A 25,950-nucleotide genomic window follows, 5' to 3' on the forward strand; every position below is an offset into this window, starting at 1 on the left:
TGAGGTCGTGGATTCAAATCCCCATCACACCAAACATGCTCGCCCTTTCAGCTGCAGGGCGTTATAATGAGACGGTCAATCCCACTATTCGTTGGTAAAAGAGTAGCCCAAGAGTTGGCAGTGGGTGGTGATGACTAGCTGCCTTCCATCTAGTCTCAAACTGCTAAATTAAGGACGGCTGGGGCAGATAGCCCTCGTGTAGCTTTGTGTGAAATTCAAAACAAACAAACAAACATCTGCCTGAGAATTATGACTAAAAATCCGTAAAATGCAATAAGATTGCTGTTCAAAAATTAATAATAAATAATAATATTAATAAATAATAAAACTACCAAATAACAACCATCAAATATAAGAGTAATATTGTAAGGTTTTCAACAGTTTTTGTTTTCCAGCAGACTATATTCATACAAGTACTTTGAATTTATAATAATTTTTTTAGGTAAATTTTGTACTTTATTTTAACTTAACAATTTGAATGGGAAAAGTGGATATCAAAAGTGTAAATTTATATCATGTAAAGCAATCAAATATTTTGATATTAGACTTTAAGATGCGAGATAAGTGTACTTGGTATTGTTTGGAAGATACTGTTTTTTTGTCCAGTTAATAGTCTCATTTTTCATTTTTTTTTCAAACAGGCAAAAAAAATATTCTCAGTGGAAAAAATTCTCAACAAACGAAAGCACAAAGATAAAGTGGAATATCTCATCAAATGGAAAAATTATCCAGAGTGAGATTTTTATGACTTTTTTTTTACTTTTGAAAGTAATACTTTTTGCCATAGTTTTTAAATATGTTAAAATAGTAATACCTGTTTTGATAAGTTGTTTTTTGGTAATGTTTTCATAGATGCTGCACAACATAGTCAACTGAGTTAAAAGATTCCTTAATATTTTTAGCCACGGCTCATGGAATAGCTGAGAGTTTTTTTGTTTGTTTTTTTCAAGTACAAACTTTTAGCTCATAGTGCTGTCATCTCTTGACCGATTTGAGATCTAATTACAGTTTTGGATTCAGGATTGATGTGTTTGACCACACCCAAGGTCTCATAGATTAATTTACTTTAATCCTGCCTAAAAGAATTTCAAGTGCTGCGGCTATTGAGGATTCCCTCTTGTTATTAGTTAAAAGTAACAGAGAATCAAAGTATTAAAAAATCTTTGCTGGTTTATTAGGTTTAATTAAAGCATAACGTGATAACCAGAACAAGTCTTGTATAAATTACATCATTATGTGCAAAAACTTAACATCTCTTAATTTCCTACTTTGTTGCAGCTCTGACAATGTTTTTTTTTTTTCAGTTCTGAAAACTGTTGGGAGCCAGAAGAAAATATCTTGAGTAAAGATCTAATAGAAGAGTATGAACAGAATATAAGATGTAAATCTTCCCCGAAAAAACGAAAAGGCCAAACTTCTGACACCCCTGGTGTAGAATTGAAGAAAGTCAAGGTTGAACTTAGGGTATATACATATATATGTGTATAATATGATCTATGTAAATTAGCACTGTGCTAAAATTTATATTTTATGTTACTTTGTTTGGTGTGTATATATATATATATATATATATATCCTTTGCAAGCTCTCCTTATTTTTCATATATTTATGCAAATTACCTTTATAAAACAATATAGTAAGTCTGACCTAAATAACAGCTCACCTTAAACTTCACATTAAAAACGTGAAGAAGATGAATATCAGTCCAAGAAATTTTAAATATAATTTGATAGAGTTTATGGCTTTGGGCAAACAAACGTAAGTTTCCGGATTAGGCTTAGGAAAATCAAAACTTTTTAAGTAAATTTAGGGCAGTTAATAATCACTCGTTAAAGCAAATATGTTTATTCTTAGCGATTTCTGTTTATGGTAATATTATTTTGTAGATTGAACTACTGGTGAGTTTCTACTGTACTATTGCATTTCCTCATTTCTGTTGTATTGATTTGACCTGGCATGGCTTAGCGTTTAGGGTCTTCAACTCTCATTTTATGGGTAATAAGTTTGCATCCCATAACCACTCCTGCTTGCCCCTTCAATCATTGGGGCATTATAATGTAATGGTCAATCCCACTTTTGGTTGGTAAGAGTTTGCAGTGAATGGCATTGATAGCTGCCTTCCCTCTAGTCTGTCACTTCTAAACTAGATACGGTTAGCGCAGATAGCCCTAAAGTTGAATTAATACTTGCAGATATGAATAAATAATAATATATGTTTATTTATAATCAATGGCAGTAAACTAAAATTGTCATGTTTACAAATTATTTTCAATTATTTAACTAGAATTAACACTACACTTGGTTACTTCAATGCATGATGTAACATTTTAGAATATAAATTTGTGTTTTGTAGCAATACTGTTAGATCTTACATTGTAGTAACATTGTAACTTAACACCTTCTTTTGTTACGAAGATGACTGAAAAAAAAAACAACTGAAACTTTGTCGAATTTTTCTTTAATTTACCATTTAGAACGTCATCTAATTAAGCCTTGCAATAACAAATTACTACAGTAAGATGCTGCTGAAAATGAAAGGTGTGAATGTAAGAAATTTTAAACAGCTCATGTAACATATAACATATTGTTTTTATGTATTTTATATTCATTTTTTATTACTTTAAATAGGATTGTTCTGAAATTTCTCACGAACTACTTGTCAAAGAAGATAAACCTGATACGTCTTTGCAGGAGACTTCAGACACAGAGAAAGATAAAGATGTTATCAAAAACATCCAGGAGAACAAAGAAAATTGTACATCTCTGCCAGAACAGGATAATTCTAAAGAAGTTGACAAAGATGATAAAGCCATTGTTAAAGATCTTCCATTGGTTGGTGTTGACAACACCCATTCTTTATTAGTTGATTCTCAAATAGAATCAAATGAGGTAGAACAACCCCAGGCTTCAGAAGGAAAAATTCGTAGTAGGCGTTCTACTAGTATGGCTGCCAGGAATTTCATCAAGTCAGTTTGTCAGCGAAAACATCACACAAAAAATAGTCAGAAATCTAGTGAAGTTGGTGAGAGTAAGGTTCTTCATAAAAAAACTCGTGAACCCAAGAAATCTGAACTGGATTATGATAGTGATAGTGATTCTTCAACCATTTTTATTCCTAAATCTTGTTTAGAGAACAGTGCAAATGTAAAAAATTATTCCTTCAGAAAGTACTTTTCATATCTTATTTTGAATACTGAAAAGGTTTACCTTCTAGGCCGTAATGGCAAGTATCGAGGCAAAGAACACTTTAAAGATGATGACAGGCTTAGTTTTCTCAGCAATCATGTTACAAAATCGTACAAATTAGTGAAACGTGAATCGGGCTACGAACACACAAGAGGTAGAAGCCGAGGTAGACCGAAAGGTTCAGTTCATGGTAGAGGAAGGGGGAAAATAAATGAAATGGTAAATAACAGACAAGATCCTAACAAATATGAGGTTTGTGATGTTAGTGAATCAAGTCAAGGAGATGAAGAAACTGAACCAGAATTTTCAGTAAAAAAACAAACTCTTGTTGTTCGGGGAGCCTTTAGGTCTAGAAGCCGTGGCCGAGGGAGAGTCCAAAGCATTAGACAAATTAATAGTGAAAAGCGTGCAATTATTAATACCAAAAATAAGATGTCCTGTATTGAGAAAAACTCAAAAGTTGATTTTGTAAAGAAAGATAAAAAAAATGTGTTGAAATCATTTTCTTCCCTCAAAAAGACTCGAGGAGGTAAATTCACCTGCTCTAAAGATAACCGTGTCAATTTTGTTAAGTCTAATGTTCTTTCAGGTGATAACCTCTATAACTTAAAAACTGTAGTTAAAAAACGGAAAGTTGGGAGACCACCAAAAAGTACGAAGGCGCAGGTGCAAGATCCTAATGCATTAATTAACCAGTTTGGTTTGCCACCCCATTTAGAGGGTCCTCCTCCACCAGAAGAAAACCCTGGGAAGGAAATCCTCAGAGGTCATCAGAAAAATCGTTTTTTTGTATCAATGCCAGATAAAACTTTGGTAGAAGTAAACTGTTCTGATACACAAAAGGCCCTGCTAAAAGCAGAATCCAAGTTGAAAGCTTTTTCAAGTACAACTCCAAATCAGGTAAGTTATGATAAAATAAATATTTAAAAGTATAGCTTACCTTTTGTTGTCTTCAAAATAATGATTTGACATATACAATTCTGTACAATGACATTATGTATCGTTTAGAAGCAACAAGTATTCGCAGTTATTTGTCTGTCTGATTCAAACTTACGAACGAGACAAAATTTCTAAGTTATTAGCTAATTTAAATCTGAATTTTTATTTTAATAGTACACTATTTGAAACTAACTTGGAGTGCTCGTCCCCTGGATGGAAGCTATGTAAATTCAGGGTTAATGAAAGGTTATCTTAGAAAATGACAAGTTGCTTCCTTTATATGTAATTGAAAAAAATGCCCATAAGAACTGCAAAATACAATATGTAAAACTGCAGATGTGCATGTACCTCTGCATGGACCCAACAAACCATCATGGCAAATTTGGTGAAGATACATCAACAGCGGGCGAAGTAGTGTTAAAAAAAAATGTGAAAACGCAAAAATGCCCATAAAAACCGCAAAATGCTAAACTGAAAATTTGTATGTACCTTTCCATACCAAATTTGGTGAAGATCATCATCATCATCATAGACAGCAGTACATCGATAATTCTACCGATGCTTAGCCGCCACACAATCATGAATTATTATTACAAAAAAATGGGGAAAAAAGTGGGATCTAACACGCCATGAATATGGAAATGGTAGAGCACATACAGGCGGGGGCACAGCATCTAAGCCATGCATACACAAGCACTCGGGACAAGTCCTCTGGGCGAGTCCAGCGACATCAGCGCGACAGCTTCCTTGCGGCTTTCACTGCCACACATCATAACATGCCTCGCTCGCCACTTACAGGAGGTTAGGTAGTGGTAAAAAATGCCCATAAAAACCACAAAATGCAACATGCAAAACTGAAAATTTGTATGCACTCCCACATAGGCCTAATGAACCTCCATACCAGTTTTGGCGAAGATCTATCCACACCCTGCGAAGTAGTTACATGGACAGACAACAGACAGTACTGTTATATTTATATAAATGCATTCAGAAGAAAGCATAAAATATTGCATTTAAAACAAGTTCCCATCTCAAAATGATACTAAGTTTGCAATAGTTGCTATTTGAATTAATTTAGTTAAACATTTTAAACAATATTCTGATTTGTTAAACTTCCAAAGAAACAGTGTTTATATTTAATTAGAGAGTACGTTTTGTACATTACTATTTGTTTTTAAGTAAAGAATTTGAAAATGTTTGTTTATTTGTTCAAACACAATGGTATTGTACTCCTATAATTTGTTTATTTGTTCAAACACAATAGTATGTTCATGTTACAGTATTGTACTCCTATAATTTGTTTATTTGTTCAAACACAATGGTATTGTACTCCTATAATTTGTTTATTTGTTCAAACACAATGGTATTGTACTCCTATAATTTGTTTATTTGTTCAAACACAATAGTGTGTTCATGTTACAGTATTGTACTCCTATAATTTGTTTATTTGTTCAAACACAATAGTATGTTCATGTTACAGAATTGTACTCCTATAATTTGTTTATTTGTTCAAACACAATAGTATGTTCATGTTACAGAATTGTACTCCTATAATTTGTTTATTTGTTCAAACATAATAGTATGTTCATGTTACAGAATTGTACTCCTATAATTTGTTTATTTGAAATGATGATGTGGACCTACTATTGTTTACATTTGTCGTTTATAACTAGTGATACATAGTTTTCAGAAGTAGTGAATGATGGGTTAAAAGTAATTTAGAAGCTACAGTTTATTCAGTTGCTAAGATAGTTTGTTTTGTATTGTTACTTATTTGATTCTATTGTGTTGATGTTTTGCAGATGAGTTAGGCTCAGTTTTGTGTTACTCAAATTGGTATACATTTTATTTTTATAATCGTGTGTACAGTTCATCAGAAAATATGTCAAACCTGCATGTGCAGCACTGATGCCTGATCGTTTATTGATTTGCTAGTAACAGTTGTGTTAATCTCAGTAACATCAAATTCTGTTTGATGCACGTCAGTACAGTATTCTGCGTTCACATTCACTATCATCTTATACCATTTGAACATTAATGTTTATCGAGTAGCTTGTAGTAGTAGTAGTAGTAGTAATGCTGGATATTGTTTGTGAGGAAAGGTAGCTTATGTGAGTTCTTCTTGGATGTAGGTGACATTTAAAAGGTCTGTAAGGAGAATAAATGAAAATCAGCTTCATATAAAATGTTTTCCTGACTATTGGGTTTAATGACCAAATAATTTGAATAATAACTTTTAAGTAAATGATGGTTATTTCCAAGTTTAAAGGTAAAACCATTAGTAGTTCCCAGTTAAGAAAGGTGTGACAATTTTTACCTCTCAAATTACTGGCTTGTGTTTATACCGTGTACCGCTGGAGAAGTCTGAATGCTGCATTATGTTTAGTAATTAGTCAAATTAATTGTTATGTTGACAGTATTTTTTGTTAATTATTTGTTATTAGGAATCCTATAATGACCAGAGTCATGAAGCCACAATTGGTTTGGTACATAAATAAACTGGATATAGACTATCATGACTAGTTCACAGATTGTTCAGTAAAAATTTGTCACAAAATAACTAAAGAACACACACACACACCTGGTGGATTGCCGATAACCTCATCATTAATTGTTTCAGGAGTACCGCACTTTAACCCGTATAAAAATTGTTTATCGTACAATGCATTATTTCTGAATTACAAGTTGTCATGTCATCTTTTCACTATAGTTAACAGCTGTAATGAGGAAATTTTGATATTTGATCTTACGTTCATTCTATTGTTGAATTTCATGTTATCCATATAGGACCCGTTAAGGCTTATTTGATAAAATTAACATGATATAATATCAAATGTTCTATCCTTTTCAGTATTCAAAAAAATAATAACATAGTAATTTCAATAATGAATTATCCACTCTCAAATTCTACAGGTGTGCTTAGAGCAGGGTTCTGAATCTTGTCAAGTAAACATCAGGGTTGTATATACGTCAACAAAATTGTCCTAGAAGTTTTCTGACTAGCATAAACACACGTGAAGCTTTATTATAATGTTTCAACAACAATACTAAGCACAGAATCGTCCAAGTTGTACTTAGAATAGTGGCTTTGTACTCAAGTATCATTATAAACACCCACATACCTTGTTTATTCTGGTAGGGGTGTATGACACAAGTACCACAAATTCTGTCCAAATCTCATATACCCATTTATACCACCATTAATTTTATCATGCGTAACTGTATCTTCCATGCCCCAGTGAAAGATTAGAGCCAGTTAATAGGTGAAATAAAACGTTCCATTTTCCAGTATTAATGACAAAAAGAACGTAGTTATTGCCAAGTAACAGTAAATTGTTGAAAGGTTTTAATGTCTTTGTATAAACATTTTTGATCATAAGTAACTTGCATGGCTAGGGGTCAACATGTGCATACCATGACCTTTTACAGATTGCCTTTCAACATGATATATATTTTATAGAGTTATCAACTATTCATTTTACCCTACATTGCAGATTTAATGACAGTTGGTGGTAGAAGAGAGTAAATACCAGATACAGTATACAGGGATACTGAAAAAAAAAAGAGATGTGTATCTCGAAAGTTCTAGAGGTTAGGCAAATTCGAAGATGAACAAAAGTAGTCTGATTTTTCTGAATCAGAATGAAGTCATCAATTCACAAACATGATACTTTTGTAATGCATTTGATTCTTTGTGTACAGTACACTTTTACATTTTACTAAAAGCTTGCCACGCTTCATGTATATACAGTAGGCCAAACACATACATATTTGGTTGACTCTTGATTTTTTTTTTTTATGAAATGCTGAATAATGTTGGCAAGTTTTATAGTTCTGGTACTTTTTGAAATATTGTAGGAATAACAAAATGTTGTGTTTTTTCAGGTTTCCGTATCATGTACAATAATTTTTTGTTGTTGTTGTTTCTAGGAAGAGTGCAATTCCTTTGGTTTACCTAAACTTGAAGAATGCACCCTCGATCCTGTTGATGATAGCTCCATGTCAAAATTACCTAACACTGTACTGCTTATTGAAAGTGAATTACCAGTAGAAGAAGCAGAAAATAAAGACACTTTTGTGGGTGTGTATCTCTTTTCTCAGGTTTTCTCACCCAGTGAAAAGGTGCAAAAGTGCATGATTTGTCCTGAAAAAAATAATTTCAAAACCGTCCGAGACCTAGAAAAACATTACCGTAAAGTTCACGATCTAGTAACCACCATCATGAAAGCTCAGTATGAGGAAAGCCATGTGTTTGTATGTATTCCTTCTAACGTAAATCAAAATACAGTTTTGAAATCCAAGTGCCGGTTTTGTCAAGCTTTACTACGAAACATCAACCAAGTTCATGAACATTATTCAACCAGTCATGGAAAAGTAGTACGCAATATTCCAGAGTCCCAGATTTCATTTTTAGGTAGATTTTTCTACTGTAGCATGTGTTCATATCCATCATCAACCATTACTTCTCATCTTGACCACATGAAAACTGTTCACAGCATGAAAACTTTTGTCTGCCGTCATTGTAATTTTTGTTCACCTCAGCCTTACAAGTTGCAACTTCACGTTCGACAGAATCATCTTTCTGCTATTCTTGATTCTAAGTGCCCGGCTTGCCAATTACACTTCAAAGAAAGAGGAGGATTGGTTGCACACATGCAACAGACCCATGCTGTGCAGACTGGTAAGTTTCTTTTTTTGTCGTAGTTATAAAAAATGACATGATTTAAAAACAAATTTATAAACATTGTGTGTGTGTCTGTAAGGCATATACTACGTTTTATTTCCAATATTTGATATATGCGAGCCAGGGTTACAGAAATGTAACACACATGAGCACATTGTGATTCAAAAAATTCAGCCAACAGATAAAGGTTTCCCACAAAAAAAAATTATTTTTCCAAAGAAAAAGACATTCTGTATTTGGATAAATGATAGATCTTGCCAAATAGTGTTACCTACTAGAAATGAGGATGATTAAGAATGGTTTTTCCCAGAACATCTCTGTTAATACATCATTGCCCCCTTGGTAGAAAGTATGTTTTTTCAATTATATATATATACATCTCCCTCCCTATTTTTTTTTTAAGAATTGAAATAGCATATTAAAAATAAAGCCCAAACACAACAACTTTATAGTACAGTGACGTTCTTGTTAAAAATGAATAAAAACCCTATAACCTGAGCTTCAGTTTGCCCCTGAAGAAGAAAGGTCCGCCTTTTGAAAGCACTTGGGTTATAGGGATTTTATTCATTTCTATCAAGACTTCATGAACCTGTGTGTTTTTTTAACATCGTGACATTCTAGTTAGTACTATTACTGTTCTTTTGTACGAAACTATTTTTTGAAAAAACTCGTGCACTGTTATGTGTTGTGATAAACTAAAGATCTCTATTAAAGTTTTATTATTATTATTATTATTATTATTATAGATATTAATGTGTATGTGGATTACATCATAAATATTTCAAACGTTAAGTTAAAATATATCTTATTGTATTTAACATGAAGCTATGGGTGTGTCTCCCACCTCAAAAATGAACAACAATTGCTCTGCAAATTTTGGTTATTGTGGTGACCTCATATGGGAAAGTTTAAGAAATACACAAACCCACAACATTTAATGCAACAGCAATAGTCCACCCTTCCATGACATGGTTTGATATTTTTAACAAAAAATTGACCATCTACTATAATTTTAAAAAATCGGAGGTGGAGGCATGTGTGAAGATTCTGACCATATTTTAAGTATCCAGTTGAAAATTGTTACATGTATTATATGATAAAACAACTATAAAGGATCGTAAATACCATTGAAAAAGATTTTGTATAAAAATACATCGACAAATTTGAATTTTTGCAACACCAATAGCAATTGTAGTTTTTTCAAAGTTTAATAGATTTATTGGGCGTTTGGTCCGGTATCTCAACAGTAGTTTAGGATCATCATTAGACAGTGAGTGAAATACTTCAAAAGTTTACCACTCGTCAGAGTCTAAGAATGGCTGTAACTAGCCAATGTGGTTACTATGTAAAATGGGATAATTTTCTAAACAATTTTGTTTTACAAGCTTGAAAACCGTCCAGTTAGTCTATTACTCACCCCCGGTGAATGCTGTTTTAAGACTACATTGTGTAAGGTTGACAGTGCTTATGTCTCGTTAACTTTAAGCCATGACGTTCACATAGAAATTTCACAAAATAGTTAGTTAAATCTTGGGTATTAACAGATGAGGTGCGTAGCTAAAAGAAAGATAATTACAAGGAGACCAAAATATGTTTTAGGCTGTCAAGATTAAACAATACTTAGTGACAGTGACTCAAGTTAATTAGTTTTTTTTTTTTATATCCTCCTTTTTTCTTATGAAAAATTGGGATTTTATGCATGTAAAGTGTAGGCTACTTTTATGTCATAGAAACAAGAACAACATAATACAGAGGAACAAGAATACATAATACAGGGTGTCCCAGACGTCTGGACCCGAAGGGAAAATAGACATTATTTCTAATGTCAATTGTACATATTTCAGGAAAGAAACTACCCTGATGCACAGTTTACCAAGAATTGATATGTGTATGACTGTTAATGGCATGCAATTTGTATAATAAATAAATAAATAATACATTGTGTATTTTTCCCTATGGGTCCAGACTTCTTGAACACCCTGTAGGTTTTATGAACATAATAAATACTAGAGTAAAAGAACTCTTTCTTCAAGTGAAAACAGCTTGAACTCCAGAAAACGTGTTTACCAACATTCTAGTCAGCGCCTTCTTTAGTGTAGTGTTTGAGAACAACAATACTATAAAACTTATAAAATGTATTTTAATAGCTAATAATCAGTTACTTATTTTATTTTTTTTAACTATAAACATTATTGAGCTTAGTTTTGTACTACCTTTTTACTATTATTTTAAATTATATGGATGAACAATAATTTTAAATACAGCTAAAATAGTGATTTTCTGTTATAGGTCTTAGCTCGTGTTGGTAATGTGAAGTCGTGTTGATTTTCAAAAATGCATGGATGTGCTATTAGAGAAGTGATTTAATTAAATGAGTACAAAATTCTCTTAGAAAAGCTAAAATTGATTCTAGTCTTGTTTTCTAAGCAAAATAGATAAGCATTAATATTAGCTTCTATGTTAGAAAATCTGTGAAACTTTTTTAATACCTGACATTACTTCTGAGTGTATTGAGTTTACTTTTTCTCAGACTAGTTGCTTTTGTAGTTTTCTGAACCAAATTGTGCCTAATATCTTAACAGATGAGTACATCTTATAAATCCTGATTTTTATTTTTAATTTGGGTCAATAAATCTACATGTTGGCTTTGAAAAAGGATGTGTCTAGACTAAAATAAAGATTAAATCTGAGTTGAGCATCTGTTATATAAGATACATGTTTGAATTTACAGTGTGTGTGAGTTCAGAGCAGACAAGATTAATAGATAGTCAGTGTTTCAAAACATTTAGTTCATCACTTGTGAAATACTTCTATACACCGAGTTAAAAACTGAGAGATCTCTGAAATGCTTATTGTGTTTTTCATCTTTCTCTTCAGCACCAAATATTTGGTCCTGTATTAAGTGTCATTATCCGTGTGAGGAGGAGAATCAGCTTGCGACTCATCTGGCCCAGTGTGAGAACTGTCAAACATTAACACCTACGAATAAACCAGAAGCAGATCAGCAAAGTGAACCTAATGTTGGTTCAGGAACAGTTTTCTATAAGTGTAACCTTTGTTCTTTGACATTTACAGCTGAAGAGGATATTAAGGTATGTAAAGAAATTTCAAAATGACTTAATAACCAGAAAAAGTAGTTTTATTCCCACTATTTTGTTGCACCAGATCACGGGGTAGTTACACCATACCAACATAGTTTTAAACTGGTAGACAGTATTGGCAATGGTATAACTATCCTTTGATAAAGCTGATAGAGAGAAACATAAAAATTATGATAATTTTCTGGAGATTAGTAATATTTGTTATATTTCTACGTTATCTGCTGCTTTTCAGTGCATATTATGGTCATTAAAAAATAAAGTGTGTTAAGAGAGTTTTTATTTCATTTTTGTTTATCTCGTAATTAGTATGTAATAAAGGCAGGGTAGGTTTAATCAAATTGTAGATGATACTATATATATATATGGGGTTGTAAATGATACTAATTAAACATATGTATAGGGGAAGCAAACTCAAACAGTGATGTCATTTTTTCACACGTTCATCCTTGCTTCATAGAACTTTTCTGTAGAGTGAAAATAACTTTTCACTTCTTTGTCAATTTAGAATTAATAAAGTCACATGTGAAATTATTTTGACATACTTTTTAACTATTGTTATAATTTACTAATAATCGTCTTTCAATACAAACTGAAGATCATATAATTGAACTGTTACATTTTGAAAATATCTTGAAGTTTTAATGTTGAATATTTTACATTCTTCCTTTTTTTGTGAATGTAACCATTAAAAAGACATCGATGATTAGTATTAATGTGTGTTATATTAAATCACGCCATCTGGTGGGACAGCAGTAAGTCTATACGGACTTACAGTGTTAAAATCTGGGGTTTGATTCCCTGTGGTGGACACAGCAGATAGCCCAATGTCGCTATACTCTAAAACAAATATTACATCACAATAAGTCTAATATAAATTTAAATTGCATAATTCTTTACTGGCCCAGTACAGGTTTCCACTGAAAAAAAGTGTTTATTTAGTAGAATTTCGAGTATACCTTGTTTGTTGTATGTTGCTGCCAATGAAACCTTTAGTTTAAGATCAGAAACACTATTTATATTGCTTATTTATGAGTCAACATTCTTCTTACCTGTATTGGTGCCTTAAAGAATGATGCAACTTAAATTATCATCAACCTCATTGTGCTACAATGTCACAAGTGTTGCCACTGTGTCCCGTGATCCACTGGTTAAGGCATTCTACATCGTTGGTTCCCAACTGCTGGATCGGTGCCAGTCCACAGGGAGATTTCGGTCGGTCTGCAAAATGGTTACGATGAAATGTGTTTTGAAATATAGCTACCAAAGTATATTGTTTTACTACGTCAAGTCAAATGTGCATTTGGTGCACTGGATGAAGTTCTGGAAACAACAGATTTTTATAAATATATACAAGATGGCCCAGCATGGCCAGGTGGTTAGGGCACTCGACTCACAATCCGCAGGTCGCGGGTTTGAATCCCCGTCACACCAAACATGCTCGCCCTTTCAGCCGTGGGGGCGTTATAATGTGATGGTCAATCCCACTATTCGTTGGTAAAAGAGTAGCCCAAGAGTTGGCGGTGGGTGGTGATGACTAGCTGCCTTCTCTCTAGTCTCTCACTGCTAAATCAGGGACGGCTAGCGCAGATAGCCCTCGTGTAGCTTTGCGCGAAATCCAAAACAAACAAACAAATATATACAAGTTTATTGAAACTATATTAAACGATCTCTGTATTTGATATTCTTTACATTTTGTTTCACGTGGAAATACATACTTCAATGTACAAATCTATATTACTATACTTTACATATTGTTATAATTCATTTTTATTTTTGAAATAGATTCCTTTAAATTTTTGTTTATTTATTTTGAAAAGAGGGTCTAGATATGATTTGGATGAAGTAGCATCATAGTTTAGGGTAGAGTTGTATAATAATAACAAATGGTTTACAAATCAGTTGTATGTTTTCTAACAAGCTTTTATTTTAACTAAAAAATTGGATTACAGTGTTTTGTTTTAAATCTTTGATAAATGGAGTTTTTATAATGTATGTATGGATAATTAAAAGGTATTGTAATCAGCTTAATTTTTTAAATAGAAACATATGGAGGAAGGAGTGCATCTCTCACCTGAGAACACAGAAAACAGAGATACCCAGAATTCGAACATTCTGGGTAAATCACTAGATAGCAGTACAGCTGAAAGTACATGTTTTGTGTGCTGTATGAGGTTTCCAACAGCAGATTTGTGTCATGAACACCAGAAGCATGTTCACATGCGTTGGGTGGATCGAGAAATTCCAGATCACTCGTATGAAGAGTTACCAGGTATGTTTATGTACATGGGTATCAATAGGAATATATGTATGTACGTGGGCGTCGGTAGGAATATGTGTATGTACATGGGCATTTGTAGGAATATATGTATGTACATGGGGATCGGTAGGAATATATCTATGTACATGGGGATCGGTAGGAATTTATCTACATACATGGGGATCGGTAGGAATTTATCTACGTACATGGGCATCAGAAGGAATATATCTACGTACATGGGCATCGGTAGGAATATATCTACGTACATGGGCATCGGTAGGAATATATCTACGTACATGGGCATCGGTAGGAATATATCTACGTACATGGGCATCGGTAGGAACATATCTACGTACATGGGCATCGGTAGGAACATATCTACGTACATGGGCATCGGTAGGAACATATCTACGTACATGGGCATCAGTAGGAACATATCTACGTACAAGGGCATCAGTAGGAACATATCTACGTACAAGGGCATCAGTAGGAACATATCTACGTACATGGGCATCAGTAGGAATATTTTTAAGTGGTTGTTTGTTTTAATAAGTGTTTAAAGTAACTTAGCAGCATGTAATTTATTTTTCAAAGCTGTATTGCCAGCACAATTCACAAGTACTGTTTGAGTTGAAGATTTTGTCCAAAACATTGAGTTTTATGTTGCAATACAACAGTTGACTGGACACATATCCAGTATTTATCAGTTACAATATTACAATAATGTTTGAGTTAATTTTATGATTATTTTTGTACAAAATGTACAAAAAATATGTATCGTTGCTCTATACTAACAGTAGTTCGTGTGACATTTTTTCATATCGATAGAAAAGCTCACTGTCCTCTTACTGACTATTCCTGTACATACCCACAGCATCAAAATGTAAAGAAGCTACAATGTGGCTGACATGGTGCAGCATTTGTGTTGATTTCCATATAAAGTTTAGGGTATATTTTTCTCCAACATGTATCATCAACCCATGCATCAGTTTGTATAACAGATAATTGATTGGAAATATCACTGATAATTGTTTAATACACTTTTGTGAATATTTTCAAATTTCATTGTGTGACTGTTGTTAGAAATATATGATTTAATACTTCTGTATGCTGAGTATCTAATGAATAATTTATAATTACAATGTTGTATAGCTACATAGGTTTTAATAAGTAGCGGAAGGAGTAATATAAAAATTGGTATAATTCATCATTACGCAGTTGGAAAAAGATTGTTGTATCAAAGCAAGGTTTTTCAAAATGTTCGTGCAAGTGTTCTGTATTTAGTTGGTTGACATCCTTGTAAAAAGTAATAAATTGGCACTAATCCTCCATCTTAGACATCCTTAGCCATACTTTAGTTGATACAGAAACTTGTTTAATCTTAAATCAGTGTGTTCTCTAAGTCTGATTTTTGAACTTGTATAACTAGAATTGCACTTAGGACATCTATATTGATTGTATATTCTGCAATTTTGGTATTTTGTGTTTCACGTGTGTGTGTATATACACACATATTAACCAGTATGTATTTCTTTAACGTGAAAGATAAAATACAATTAAATTAAAACGAAACACATTACAAATTCACATGACCCAGGAGGTTAAACTTTATTGAATGTGTTTACTAAAAATGAATGTTGATGTAGGTAATCTAGGATAGACAGATATCACATTAGAAATTTTGGCTCTGATGTAACAGAATGACATGAACAAACTCGAGTTCCTGTGTTTTAGCCTTATACTGATCCGACAGTTACAGTTAGTAGAAATCGTATTGAATATACAAGCAGAGAATCCCTTATAAAGATCTCAATTGTTAATCATCATGAATTAAGATTGTATTTCAGTTATGTTTGCTTCCTTTAATGTTCTGTGGTTGTTTTGTTTCTCCAAAATGTTTCCTAAATCTGCTGATTATTGTGGATAGTTATAAGTTACTAATTGGATATCGGTATCTATCTGTGCAACATGGAAGGGATTTATTTTCTACTTGCTGATCCAGCAATGAACTTTTAATCAATTCATAATTGTGTACACCCAAAGAAATGACAATAACTAATATTTTAAAACAACAATTAGAATAACTTTTGATACACCTACTCCATGTTGCATGAGCTGAAATCATCAATACCTATTAAAGTATTAAACAACCCATGAACTGTGGGTAACAAACTTAACTCACAAATAGAGATTCACCTTCATATATTTGTGTTATATACTCCTTTTTTTTTTAGTACGTATTATGATATACTTCTCGACTTGTTCAGTTTCACTCAGTTTTAAACCTAATGTTATCGGCACTTGTAATTTAACAGTTAAAACCAATGTACAACAGATATAAGTAAATTTTAATGTACTATTTATGTAATAAACACTTGTTAGCACCATAACAAAACACTGGTAATTCCTGAATCTAATTTGTACCAATATTAAAGTAATGCTTAAAACTTGTCAATGCAAACTATGTAAAGTTATCTGGATGTTTTATATTGAACTTAAATTACTCTGCAAATGATTAATTAAAAAAATTAAATATCTAAGGTAAAGCTGCATGCTTTTGTCCTTTTTCTTTGTAATATAAAAATGCTCAATTACTTGGATTATATTGTTTAAGCCTAGGAAATAGTGGTGTGTATTCCAGTTAGGTTTGAGAGAGATAATAGTTAATCCTTTTTCCTTTTTTGTGTTTGTCACTTGTCTGACAGACATATTGAGAAAATAGAAGCTGAGCTTTGATTTATCTCGATAAGTATATGTTATTTAAGCTGTGATATAAAGATTGTAACTTAGGAGTAAAAAAGAAAAAAATTTCTTTTTCTTTTTAGATCTTAACAATGGAAAGAACACAAAACAATGTAGCAGTGTTACTGAAATTACTGCATCCAAAAACCACAATCCGCTAGTGTCATCAGCCAGTTCAGAAGAAGTACCTGCTCCTCATCATGAAGAAAATGTCCTGAAGCCAGAAATGGACAGTATAACGTCTTCAGAAATGACAAGTGAAGATAATCACACTGAAGAATGTAAAGCTCCATTAGTTACAGATTCAGAAATTTCTGAGAGTAAAGAAGGTGGGGAATCAGCAGTTAAAGAAACTTCCATTTCAGAGAATGTGATAAATACTCAACCTGTTACTAACGGATGCAATGATCAGAAAACGAATGTCGACTCACCTGCTGGTGTTACTGAAACACAACAAAATGGAATTCAAGAATCATTACCCCAAAACAGTGTTGAAGATAAAACACAAGCTAGGACAGAATTCATTATGATCAAAGATGTGCCAACTGATAAACAATTAGTTGAGCTTGGTTTCCCTTCAAAAGTTGGCCATTACTGTCACTTGTGTGAAATGGTAATCCAAAGTTATCCTCTCTATTATATGCACATGTACAATGTTCATAGCCTGGAGAAAAGATTTCAGTGTATAATTAGTGACTGTAAGCATACTTTCAGCAGTGCAGCAGCATTTCAGTGTCATGCCCAGAAGCACAACCAAAAGTCTGAGAGTTTTTGTAGCCTTTGTGACATGGTTTTTGAAGACAGCAAGAACCTTCAAGATCATATTTTCAGCCCACAACATGGTACAAAATACATAAAAACTCAGGTACAGTTATTATTAGAATGTTTATCCAACAGACAGATGTCAACTACAAAGTTAATTCTTTAACTGTATCATTACTGATGGAGTTCATATAGACCACTTCATCAGCTTTTCAAAAATATTTTGCTAAACTGTTTACATACAAAATGTCTTGCTTGTGGTTCCATGACTTTGGTTACAGGATTCCTAAAAACATGTGACTCACACCAAAAATATATATAAATAATCATCTATATTGCAATTAATTCCACTAGTCATTGGGAAGAGTCTCTTCTGCATTTTTATACAAAAAAGAATTAGTAAGTAATTGTAACAGGCAAAAACGTGCAGACATTCACTGGTAATGAACAGCATGAAAACAAGTTGAGAGTTAAGTATGTTGAACATTTGAGCTGGATAATTTTGTAAATTTTTCTATCAAGTTTCAGTGTTCCAGTAACTTCAACTTATTCTTGTAATTGTTACAAGTAAATTTTTGAAATGTTGTTTTAACTGATTTTGGTCAGAGTAGCGTGTTTCCTGAAGCAGCCTTGATCACTGTGAATATTATCAGTAACTTTGATCTAATTATTAGACTACAGTATTTTCAGTAACTTTAATCTAATTATTAGACTACAGTGTTTTCAGTAACTGTAATCTAATTATTAGACTACAGTATTTTCAGTAACTTTGATCTAATTATTAGACTATGGTATTTTCAGTAACTGTAATCTAATTATTAGACTACAGTATTTTCAGTAACTTTGATCTAATTATTAGACTACAGTATTTTCAGTAACTTTGATCTAATTATATTATTTTCAGTAACTTTGATCAAATTATTAGACTACAGTATTTTCAGTAACTTTGATCTAATTATTAGACTACAGTATTTTCAGTAACTTTGATCTAATTATTAGACTACAGTATTTTCAGTAACTTTGATCTAATTATTAGACTAATTATATTATTTTCAGTAACTTTGATCTAATTATTAGACTAATTAGATTATTTTCAATAATCCACAAAGTAATTATTATCTATTTCTCTATTAATTTTCACATAAAGGTTCATTTATAGTTTTAGCAAAAGTAGAAGCACTGGTTTCTGATTGTTGATCACAGAAGTGGAGTTGGGCAATTAATGTAGAACTAGCTAATCGATTAATCATTGGGCTTATTAGTCGGTTGTATTCAACTACTCGGTTATTCTCATACGAAATGTGGATGGTAGGAAAATTGATGATACTAATTTTGATTGGTTGATTATTTTCATGACATTAATCAGTATAATAATAATAATTCCAAGCGTGTTACACGACGACTTGCTGCTCATTGATAATAGAGTTAATTGCTCTGTCACGGGTTTCCTTATTTTTAAGAGTGCATGGATTTTCCTCATTATTTGCTCTCGGAGGTATCTTCGAATATTGTGTATATGGTGGACTATTGTTACAGTTTATTGGGAGTTTTGCTACATGTGTGTGGGGTTTTATTAATTCACAAACATTTCAGTAAATTGTTAAAAACTGGAACAATCTTGTAAAAGAAAGAGCAATGTATAAGTTTATATTAGTATTTTGTAAATTTCTTTGGGTTAGGTCCAAAAACAATTTCACTGATTGTGTGAATAAAATCAGATTATTGTTTGATATCTAAATGTTATTGAGATACTTGAGAATCTTGTATCAGACTTTCTGATTTTTAAAGTCCTTGAAGTGTTATAAGCTACCTTGGAGTAATACAAAATAAATTGACACAATTCTATATCTTGCATTTTGTAACATCAATAGTTTTTTTTTGTTTTTTTTTTCAGGAGAAATATTTTCATAGTGAACCTCGTAACTACCGTTGTAAGGTGTGCCTCAGTTGGTTTGGGTTGTTTGCAATCTTTGTAAAGCATATGGAAACCGAGAGTCACCAGTATCGGTGTAAGTATTGTGGCCTGACTTTTGTTCAACCTGGGCCACGGAGAAACCACATTCAGAGTGTTCATCCAGAGATGGCAAATGTCTGTGAGGTATGCTATATTCAGTATTTTTACTATTTCGTTTTACCTATATACTGGAATATATTTTTCAGGGTATTCGTACGTCAAGGCCTAACTCTTTTGTGCTTGTCACATCTTTTAATATTACATACAAAATTTAAACAACTTTATATTCCATGTATGTCAATAAACTTGGATGAAAACATAATTTATAATTCAAAATTGCATAAATCTTCTGCTTTAACTTCTTAATTAGTACCTCCTACCTTCTTGATTTGCTGAGATATCAAAGAAATTTGTTAAAAATCAGAGAAGCCCCTTACCCCTTGTCTCTTTGACTTTCTAAGTTGTTTACCACTTGAACCAATCTCTTGTCTTGATTTTAACACCTGGATTATTCACCTCTTAGATATTTCCCATTCCTTTAGCATTCTGGTGCTACTCCAAACACCCAACAGAGTTTTTAACCTATTCAGAGCATACTTTGAAAGCCAGATAAACTATAGTAGTTTTGAGACATTCTGTTGTAGTGACTGGCATATTTTTGGTTGTAAAATACATATTTGAAAGCTACGTATTATTTTTTTGGAACACCCGAATCTCTGAGATTCAATGAGGCTTACAGAAAAATGTCTAAAATGTTTGATCATGTGCAAATGAGCTTGAGGACACAGTAAGTACCTCAGATCCTTCTTGTTATGTATATATATATTTTATTCATTATTACATATTTTTACAACAAAGGTAACTAAAGTGTATAAAAATTAGATAACTTCTCAATTTAACATAACAAAACTTCAGTAAAACATCAAGTTTCATGAGCTCAAGTGCTATATGAAAATAGCTAAAAAATAGCTCACTGCCTCAGTGAGTACTAAGTATAGAAATAGGTCAATAAAATAAAAGGAAGTGGATGTGAAAAGGATACTGTTAAGATGAGTAATTTGGAAGTTTCTAATCAATACTATAGTTATTACAGAGGAACAAATGGTATTTTTTAGCTTTTAGTTTCACTGTGCATTGATGACTTTGCGACAGTTAGTGTTAGGGTAGAGAATATGAGAGAAACTATGAAATTTTACTTTAAACAGAAATGATATTCATTTAGGAAGTTCTACAGATTATGCAAATGAAATGTGAAAAGACGTATTTCACCTTTTACTCAGACCGCATTGATGACTTTGCGACAGTTAGTGTTAGGGTAGAGAATATGAGAGAAACTATGAAATTTTACTTTAAACAGAAATGATATTCATTTAGGAAGTTCTACAGATTATGCAAATGAAATGTGAAAAGACGTATTTCACCTTTTACTCAGACCGACTACAGAAGTTGTAACTATATAAGAAATCAATATTTGTAATATTGAAAATGATCGGTGGTATATGTTAATACAAGTACATACATACCAACTGTTTGGATCTGTAGCAGTAATTCTGTGTTATTTTATAAGGGATTTGGGATACTGTAGCTTTCTAAACTTGATTGTGGATTTTTTGTATACTTTTATTAGATTTGTGGTGTAAAAATGGAAAGTTCACAAGCATTATGGGGCCACTTATCTGGTCATGGAATTGTTCATGAGTGCCCCAAGTGTCGGAGACGCTTCTTACAGAAAGAACAGCTCAGTGCTCACTTGGAAGTACACGAGTAAGTTGTTTTAACTCTATTAATGGAAAAAAAAAACTGTACATCTTCAGAAGTTACTATATTAAAATAATGGTAAATTGATGGGTAATTATTTTAAAGCTAAATTTTTAATCTATTGAAAATCATAGATAGTAATGTCTGTGTGTGGATAAAATTTTATAATGCGTTATAAAGTAAAATAGTTTGTCATTATTTACCATCAGACTCATTTTAGAAAATTTAAATTTGCTTTTATGAGACTTTTAGTATTTTGCTCAATTGTTTTATTAGTTTCAAGAAGTATAACAAAAGCTGACTGGTCTGATCCAGTGTTTCTCAACTGTGGTGCCGTGAGATTTGAGCCCAATGTTGTTATCTCTATGACTCCCCCTCCCCTATTAACTAAGCTAAGCTAAAAAATGTTAATGGTGCTGTGAAAATTGTAGAGTGTGTAGGAGTGTCTTGAGCAAAAGAATAAAGTTGAGAAACACTGGTCTGTCACATGTTTAGTTGCTGTGAATGTTACTGGCTTGCTATAATAATATTATTCATGGCTTTTAAGTATTTTATTAGTTATATGTAAATTCTAAAAGGTCTAAACCAGTGAAATAAAATTTTAAAACTTCTACCCATACTTGTTAAGAAATAAAACTCCTTATTGGATAAAAAAAAAAAAGTTTTATTACCACTATAGGCTCATGTTAAGTCCTTTCAAAATCAGCAAATGTGTCACTAAAGTTTTTGATAAAATTTTGATAGGTATTACTGAAATTTGAATTGTCCAAAAAATATTCATTCTCATCATTGATATTATTAGACCAAAATTCAGCTCTCTTCAGAAGTAGGTAATTTTGTGTGTAGCAGTTCCTTTTTCAAAGTTTGGCCTTTTGTGAGTATGATTAAAGAAATAAAAATGTCAACCTTAGCTTGTAATGTGTAATAATTCACTGACGGTGTCAGTAACAGTAAACACATTGACAATAATTTTGTGAACTCCACAAGACCACTAGAAACAACCTTAGATTAATTCTCTAATATTTGTTTAAAGGCCTTTGAACTGTTCAATAGAACTATATGAATCTTATGGGCTATATATTTTTTTTAAACATGTTTTACTCAAAATCTAAAACAGTGATAGTCAGTCATAAGTTAAAATCTTGAGCGCACAAATTTTACATTTCTTTTATTCGAAGAAATGTTTTATCCGAATTGTTTTGTGATGTACCACTCTATAAAATTTCACACGCCTAAAGTACTTGCATGTTATTTTGTACCCATCTTGTTTTGGAAGTTGTCTAACATTAATAAATTTAGTCTTCCAATGGTGTTGAATATTTTTTTGTGCGATGATATTGCCAAAATTCAACATCTTCAGAGGAACATTAAGGTATTTTTCAATGACTTGTATAGTTTAATATATTTATTTGAACTAATGGTGGTGGTTCCTGGTACTAATAAATAAAATTCTCTGTTGGCATATAAACTGCTTCAGATTTCTCTTGTAAATTTGCTGTGTATTGTGCATCTCATCAAACATTAAAGCAAACCAAAAAAAAAACATTTTTGTGTAAGTAAATCAAAATAACATTTTATGTTACAATACTATTCATTTTACTTTTTGTGAAGAAAGAATAAAAATTGCGTATTATGACTGATTCAGTTTCTTTGAAGTTTACTGTCTACAAGGTTCTGCTTATCTTTCGAAAATAAGACAGTGACATAATCTGTTATTATTTGTATGTACAAGTTTTGTTAATCTACCTTAATACAGGAATGTATTGTGTTATATGTTGTGTATACGAGGTTCTGCTAATCTTACATAATTTTGTCAATATCCCATTAAATTTTGTATGTACAAGATTCTGCTGGTCCAGTTTCAGCAAACCAATGGTTATACTTCTCATTCAAGTTTGTATATACAAGGCTTTGCTCACCTGCAGTTTATCATATTTCATTTGCAAATACTGTTTTATGGTATATTACAGGGGTGGCCAACCTTTTTCACAGTTGGGCCAATTTTAAGCTCTGAATTTTGAGTAAGGTACCACTGACCTGTAAAAAGCACTTCAAACCAAAATCCATAGGAATGGGGAGGGAAGGGAGTACAAGCAATCAGAGGTATTAAAAAAAGAAATGAAATAATTAATGAGATAACATGTATTTTAATAAAATTATGTTTGTATGGAAATTTCAAACAAAATTTGTTTTTATTTACCACAGCATGTGATATTTTTTACATTACCAATGGTCTGCAAGTTTTTTGATAGTAGCTATTCTCGTTCAGTGCTGCCCTCTATATGAAAAATAATTTTGGATGTCACAAGTCTTGAAACTCCCACCTACTCCACGATCAGTGTGGTTCACAGCATCTCCACATGTAAACCATCATGTGACAACCCTCCACCAATAGGATTATGACTTTTTTTTTAGCGTGCCATTTGTAACATGGGTGCTGTAAGTTTGGCCACCTCTGGTTTATATTGTTATATTTTACTATCATTTCTTTTGTATTGTATGTTTATTGACATGCAAGGTGACATTATTTTATGGTTTGTTTATTGGTCACTGTTGTTAGAGCTGTTTGAAACTTTTTAAGATTTTAGAATTTGTGTAATCAAAGAGACATCCTGGATAGTCAAAAACTATAGAAACAGGACTTTAAGTAGAAGTAGATGGAAGTTTTAACATTTGTTTGATGCAAGATGTTATTGTCAGCCAGGTCGACCTAGCTCATTATATTAAAGATTGAAAATAGCCTTGAACTTCACTTGAGTGAAACTGTTTTTTTTTTAAATACACAAAAAAAAAGTGAAGTTTTAGTAAACTATTATATATTATTTCTTTATCAAGTTATTTATTGTCACCAAAGACAATTATTGAAAACCTGCTACAAAATAGTACACACCAATATTCTGGGAAGCACTAGTTGAAATATCCATTCAATGCATGGGGAAGACATACTGCCCCCCCTCCACCACCACCACGTGGGTGACATAGGGGATACTTGCCACGTTTGGTGACAGTCAGTCTTGTGGTTTGCCAATTATAAGCAGACACACATAATGGTTTAGATTAGTTGTGTGAGAATCACCTTTGTTCTTCCTTGAATGAGCTTTTAGGGTATTAATATAACATTTTAAATTTAAACATTACTTCTACCAGATATAAGCAACAATAATACATAATGAGTTTCAATGTAGAAAATAAATTTGAAAATATTTTGTCTTTTTTCTATTCACAGATGCACTTAAAAAAATAAGTAAATAGTGTGGTTTAAAAAATACAATTTACTGTTTCAGTCCATCCAGTAAGTAATGTATCAGCGTTTGTATCTAACTATGTATGTTATATATATAAAACATTGTGTGTAAATACCATTTTTTTACAGCCCTCCAGTGTCTTGCCCTTGGGAAGGATGCAGCAAACAATTGTCTTCAAAAATGGGGCTTTACAATCACTTGAAATCGCACCAAGAAAAACGTGATTTTGATTGCTCTCACTGTGGAAAAGGTTGGTTGAAATATATACTCTCAACAATTATTTTAAATACAGAAAAAGTCTTAAAGTATAAGTGGTTATTGTGGAATATTTTTTTTAAATAATATGATTTAATTGAGTGTGTGAATAAACCCCCCCAAAAAATTGATTACTTTTTTGATCCTGGTCTCCGTGAGATCTAATGTATGAATTAAAGTGAACCCCCATTAATCCAGATGATTCTTTCGTATAGACAAATCTTCAGAACATGAAATTTAATCAATAGTCCATATATATTCCCATTCTGATTATGAACGCTACTTTTTTATTAAAAATGTGTTTCCTGTGGATACACGACTCCACGAGAGTCAAGTAGGAGTCCACCAGAAAAGGAAATGAGATGATAGTTACTAATCATGAAACACCACTACTCACTGTGTGTGCTGGCTTATGACAGATTTCGTGAGAATGATCTTTTTTCTTTTACTTGCGGTTGTTATTGGTTTATGAGAATTTTCCTGAGTATAGATGTAGATATAAACTAAGTGATTTATACTACAGTCGTGCTCCAAAATAAAGATACTTAGAAATATCGGCATCATTAAAATGTGATGTTTTTTAATACAAAAAAGCAATACATTAACGATGTAATTTGTATTCTGTAGATAAGTCATAGGTTTGAATGAAATGATGATTTATGTGAAGATAATAACATATGCTACTTTGATTGTGTAATTAACTTGTATAATTATTGATAAGTTTATTGTAAATATAGTTGTTGTTTTGTTTGTTTTTACCAGTTTCATGCCCATCCTTATTAATTTGCCCTGATACATTTATTCATTGACAATGCATGCTATTAATAGAACATCCGTTGTATTCAAACTTACTGATTCAACTATCCAGATTTTTGATAATCTGGAAGAACTACTGTATTATAAGTGCGTTCAAATTAACAAGGTTTAACAGTATTTCCTTATGAAATAAGAATTAGAAGATAGGATAAATATCAATAAATAGATGTGGTTCCTTAACAACTGCATGTTGTAGAAACCTACAAATGTAGAGGACGACGTTTCGAAAGTATTCCACCTTTCGAAACGTC

General features: G+C 32.1%; 1 protein-coding gene across 1 annotated transcript in view; it reads left to right on the forward strand.

The window, feature by feature from the left end:
• The window catches only part of LOC106469502, a 31,220-nt gene that overhangs the window by 1,594 nt on the left and 3,676 nt on the right, over window positions 1-25,950 (forward strand). Inside the window, exons 2-11 of the mRNA XM_022398041.1 lie at window positions 642-733; window positions 1,305-1,464; window positions 2,629-4,086; window positions 8,056-8,806; window positions 11,687-11,901; window positions 13,951-14,179; window positions 16,993-17,774; window positions 19,566-19,769; window positions 21,253-21,389; window positions 24,757-24,882. Coding sequence (XP_022253749.1) covers window positions 642-733; window positions 1,305-1,464; window positions 2,629-4,086; window positions 8,056-8,806; window positions 11,687-11,901; window positions 13,951-14,179; window positions 16,993-17,774; window positions 19,566-19,769; window positions 21,253-21,389; window positions 24,757-24,882 — 4,154 coding nt within the window. The remainder of the gene's footprint in view (window positions 1-641; window positions 734-1,304; window positions 1,465-2,628; window positions 4,087-8,055; window positions 8,807-11,686; window positions 11,902-13,950; window positions 14,180-16,992; window positions 17,775-19,565; window positions 19,770-21,252; window positions 21,390-24,756; window positions 24,883-25,950) is intronic.

Source organism: Limulus polyphemus, unplaced genomic scaffold (assembly GCF_000517525.1).
Source record: "Limulus polyphemus unplaced genomic scaffold, Limulus_polyphemus-2.1.2 Scaffold3517, whole genome shotgun sequence".
Classification (NCBI taxonomy): Eukaryota; Metazoa; Arthropoda; class Merostomata; order Xiphosura; family Limulidae; genus Limulus; species Limulus polyphemus.